Raw genomic sequence first — 5,291 nt, forward strand, 5'->3', positions numbered from 1 at the left:
ATTACCCAGCAAGAAATGATCGTCAATAAACGTCGAATCGACGTCGAATTGGTGTTGAAATCATCGTATCGATATTGATTTAACATTAATTCGATGACTCATTTCTCGCTGGATAATATTTACTTTTTAAAAATAAAGTTTTTTAAAAAATATTTTCTCTGTACGAATACTTTTTGCACTTACTGTATATTAAATAAGATTATAACTTTTTGTTGTATTATATGTAACGCATCGATATTTTGAATCGTTGTACATAAATTGTACTGTAAACTCATTTTCGATTTCGATCGCGATTATCTCTTTTGCTTATTCACATCGATTGTCTCTTTAAGGATCTATTTAGAGAATTAATAAGTTGGTCGGCTTTTCTCTTGCCAATTTGATTCAGAGAATAAACAATCCTCTACTTCTACACTCTATGTGAAAAATTAGCCGGTGCGGCGATGTTCTTTTATCTCTAATTTCTAATTTCTAAAATATACATCTTATATGCTCTAGGTATAGTGAGAATGTAGCGCGCCGATACTGCGAATAAATAAGTCAGCCTTTAATCTTCATATAAAAGAGTCTACATTTAAAAGAGTTGTACATACCAAATGGAATTATTTCCATAAAATTGAAATATCGAAATACAAAATGCATTTTAACAATCGCTCGAACATTTGCTTATAATTAGTCGAGTTGCAATGAAACACATATTTAACGTACCAAGTATGTAAAAAATGTGTGTGTGTGTGTGTGTGTGTGCGTGTGTGCGTGTGTGCGTGTGTGCGTGTGTGCGTGTGTGCGCGCACGCGTGTGTAAATGGTTCGAGTTTACCTCATCAGACATGTTCTTGAAGAACATCTGGACATTGCTGACTAAGTTAGTAGTTCCTTCCTTAATAGCTGTATTGAGATCCTTTTGATTTAGCTGCTGTTGAAGTTGAGCGCCCAAATTGTTGATGAGATTTTGGGCTTCTCTGATGTGGTCGGACAATTGAGGAGGTTGCGTATCAGTCTGCTGATTCTCGACATCACTAGTTGGTACAACCTTGCCCTCTGTTGTGACCAAGAGGACGGCTAAGATAATCGAAAGTAAGTACCTCATTTCCCGCTGGTATTTTCTTCGTGGTCGATTAGGAAACAACTGATGCGTAGGATGGAAGATTATACTCCCTTTTATAGGCATTTCTTATCGAAGGGGGCAAAGTGCTTATTATCTCACTTCGACGACAACGACCTGTGTTTCTCTCGCTGCATAGAAGGCATATACACATATACTTATATATACTTATTTGAATCTGCGCTTACTTCAAGATGCTCGACATTTTCAGAAAGTGTTTGTTTCAAATACTTATATAAAGCTCATTTTTAAATTTTATTTCCTAAATTGTTGCTCGACTAATACAAATAATGAAAATAGATAAAAGAAACGGAGCTTATTGCTATTTACAACTCAAGTTTTACGTGATTATTTTATATTGTGTTATATTCATTATTATAATATTATATTGAATTATTTCTTCATGGTGATTATGATTTTTATTCTGTAAAATTATTTTTAATGACGTTGTCTTTAAAAAATAATAGATTGATCTCTCTTTAATAAATCTTTCCTGCAGAGAAATTTGAGATATATATGTTAACTTTAATAATTTAATGTACATACATATGTATTATATGTATGAAATTTTTTGTTAAAATTTGAAATGATTAATAAACACCTAACTTAGCTTAAAAAAATTTTAATTTTCTTTTCGTAATGTGTAGATACACACACACACACACACATACACGCGCGCGCGCGCGCGCGCGCGCAAACGCGCGAACGCACGCACGCACAATTATGTATGTACGTTTTACTTAGTTGGATGAACAAATTGTTATTATACATTTAGCAAGAATTTTATATTTATCGCAAAAGAAATTAAAATTAATTATTGTTTTTTTATTAAAAAACGCGCGATACTTAATTCTTCATTTACAATTGTTGTTATAAAGCATATAATATTTAATTTTTTGCAAATATTTTGTTAAAATCTTTTTATAAAATGATTATGAAAATTTTTAATATCAAATATTTTTTATTTCCTTTTAAGAGAGAGAAAGAATAATTGAAAAATATTTTCTCAATTTATGATTTTAATATTAAGTTGAAACTTTAACTTAAGTTTAACTGTTTTTCAAAAATCATGATACTTCATCTCGGATCGTATTTCCAAGTTAAGCTAAATCTTATATACACATATGTGTGCGTGAGTGCGTGCGCGTGTGTGTATGTATGTGTGTATATATATACTAGGAACGCAGTAAAATGTAGGATGATTAGCAGCATTAATAAATCAACATTAATAAAATAAGCAACCCAAAATTAATAACCCATTAATAGGATCAAATGAATAGATTATAAAATTTAACAATCCGTAAAGTCAATAATCGCTAAGAGTACAAAAATTTTAAGTCAAGCTCAACTTGTAAATAATAACGCTACTTTTATAGTTTTTTCTAGAAAAGAGATATTAGACTCTTTCCTACAAATTTATGCGATAAGGAATACATCTTATCAGAGAATGCTTTCGTATACTGAGATTTACAATAATTTATTAGTAGAGAGAAACTCTCCGAAAGGAAATCTCTTATTCCAGATAAGCATACCGACTTTCTCTCTCTCTCTCTCTCTCTCTCTCTCTCTCTCTCTCTCTCTCTCTCTCTGTGATGCAGATTATAATATATATTTTATCTTGGAGAATGTAACAGAAGTTTGCTACTATAACTAATTTACTACAACTAATAACTTTGTTTAATAAAAAATGTATAATTTAATGTAATTGTCTGATATTTTATTTTATTGTAACAAAGGACATTTCTGTTATTTATAAACAATTTATAATGAGCTTTATTATAATTAATTTACACACAGTTCAAAACGAATTGATGATTTCGGATGAAAAAGTCAAAGTTCAAGGCGAGATTGCGATTATCAATTTTAACTGCCATCTATTCCTCCCTCCAGTGAAACGTTACATCAACCGGATAAAGATATATATTTTAGACAAATGTATATGTATGCGTACATAGGTATGCGTGCAACCAAATTGCTGATTCCGGGATGACGTCCAACTCACACTTTTTAAGAACTTTTTAAGAACGAGGGGCAGAAAGATTATAGTTTTTTCCAAACAGTGTTTTGCTATCATATATTTAACACTCTATAATATACATATCAGGGCCGTTTCAAGCCAGAGTGTAACGGGCACAGTGCGACTTTTCCATTAAACCAAAACATGTAACATAGACATATGTATGTGTAATATTGCACGAATATCGTGAATGATTAGATGAAATTTGTACGATAAACATCAACATTTATTAACATAAATATAAACACCAACATCTGTTATAAACTTCTATTTTTTTTATAAAAAAATAAATAACAGTACTCAAGAATTGATTATTCAAAAAAGTAAATTCAATTCTATTTTCTTTTTTTGTAATTTAATTCTTTCTCTCTCTCTCTCTCTCTCTCTCTCTCTCTCTCTCTCTCTCTCTCTCCGTAAAGCTGAGATTTAAAAAGCAGAAAATAATATTTCAAAAATATGAAGGAAAAAATTCTATCACTTCATGAAATTTTGTTTTATTTACTCAAAATGGTCAATTATACGCCAGTACATTTATATACTTTGAATAATTTTAATCTTTTAATGGTTATAGCGAGTTGTTTATTCAAGGCTTCAATTTAGCAACTATCGTTGATTATTAAAAGCCTTGACCTAATTGACATAACTTTTATTTGTGAATCGCTTTGATGAAAGTTTTCTTCCTGTCTTCTTCCTTTATTCGATAGTAATAAACGATTTATTGTGAATCAATTTAAAAATATGTTATTGTTTTAAATCTGCTTTTAATGTTAAAAAGTCTGATAAAGTATATGTTTAATAATGGAAATAATTTCGTCATATACATATATATGTATAAGTACATATAGAAGATGATGATATTATGGCCAATGTAGATGTAATGGCCTTTCTCTTATAATATCTCCGCTAATATTAGATAGCAAATTCTATAATGATTATACTTATGAAATTTTTTCAGTAACTTGCAGTTACTATGACTATTAACTTATCAACGCTAATATACTATATATGCTAATATGCAATAGTCAGCATTTATTATAATGCATTTTTACTTTTAAGCATTTTTGAAATGTTTTAAGGTATATTTTAGCATTCAATTATACTTCCTCATTCTTCTTAAACTTGAGCGTATTATCACACAAACATACAGGGTGTCTGATAATTAATGATAAAACTCTCGCATAGAAGCAGAATGGACTACTAATTGTAAGTAGAAAAGTTCTTTACCATTTTGCATTTTTCGCAATAGTTAACGAGTTATATTAATTTATGAAAATTTCCAAAGTCACTCAACCTACCGCCAAATGCAAGCGAGTGGCGAGATAAAACCGCCCAGAGAGACGCACGTTATTTAACATTTTATTTAGCCGTATACATTTCGAGTTATGCAAAGTTAAACAATAGTATGGCATTTTGTTAATGTGACCTCCTAAACATGCCGACAGTATCTTTTTCAAATTTTTCATATTAAACCAATTGTTCCATAAATCGATTGCAGCTCTTGTTAATCTATATTTAGTTTATATTATTTATCACAAATGTATGAATATACATAGATTTTTAGTACTATATAAGCAACCTAGAAAGGAAGTGCGAAAGGAGTTATGTATAATACATTATACATACACTCTATAGTACTTCATTTTTCTAATTATGTATGTTAATTTTGTATAACCAAATATTGTTTTTTAAACAATTTTTAATTTCTTAAATCTTTGTTTAATTCCTTAAATTTTTGTGGAAGGTCATATCACCACTCCTATTTCTTTTCAAGCCATTATGCAGTGTCGCCACATTTTTATAAATAGCGTTTTAAATAATAAATATTTTGTAACTTTGAGTTTAAAATCGATTAGACAACATTTTGATTACAAATGTAATTGTCAAGTTTTGAATTTAAATATTGATCATTAATCAAGTTATTGTAAAATGTAAATAGGGTACAATAATACTATCTTTTCCTCTATATATGTTATATATAACGGCATCTTTTTTATTTTATTAAAACTCTTAGAGTGCTTTGAGTATAAAGTGAATTTTGTCACAATATTAAAAACGTGTGTCTTTTTATTTGTATTCATGAATATCAATACAATTGTGACAAGCATTACATAACTTGAAATTATCACAGTATTGATATTCATGAACACAAATAAAAAGACACACGTTTTTT

General features: G+C 29.3%; 1 protein-coding gene across 1 annotated transcript in view; it reads right to left on the reverse strand.

Moving 5' to 3' along the window:
- LOC108690278 overlaps window positions 1–1,148 on the reverse strand; it is a 3,067-nt gene extending 1,919 nt beyond the window's left edge. The window contains exon 1 of the mRNA XM_018197483.1: window positions 820–1,148. Within this exon, the coding sequence (XP_018052972.1) occupies window positions 820–1,089 (270 nt within the window). The 5' untranslated portion in view covers window positions 1,090–1,148. The remainder of the gene's footprint in view (window positions 1–819) is intronic.
- Between the last annotated feature and the right edge of the window lie 4,143 nt (window positions 1,149–5,291).

Source organism: Atta colombica, unplaced genomic scaffold (genome assembly GCF_001594045.1).
Source record: "Atta colombica isolate Treedump-2 unplaced genomic scaffold, Acol1.0 scaffold302, whole genome shotgun sequence".
NCBI classification, from domain to species: Eukaryota; Metazoa; Arthropoda; class Insecta; order Hymenoptera; family Formicidae; genus Atta; species Atta colombica.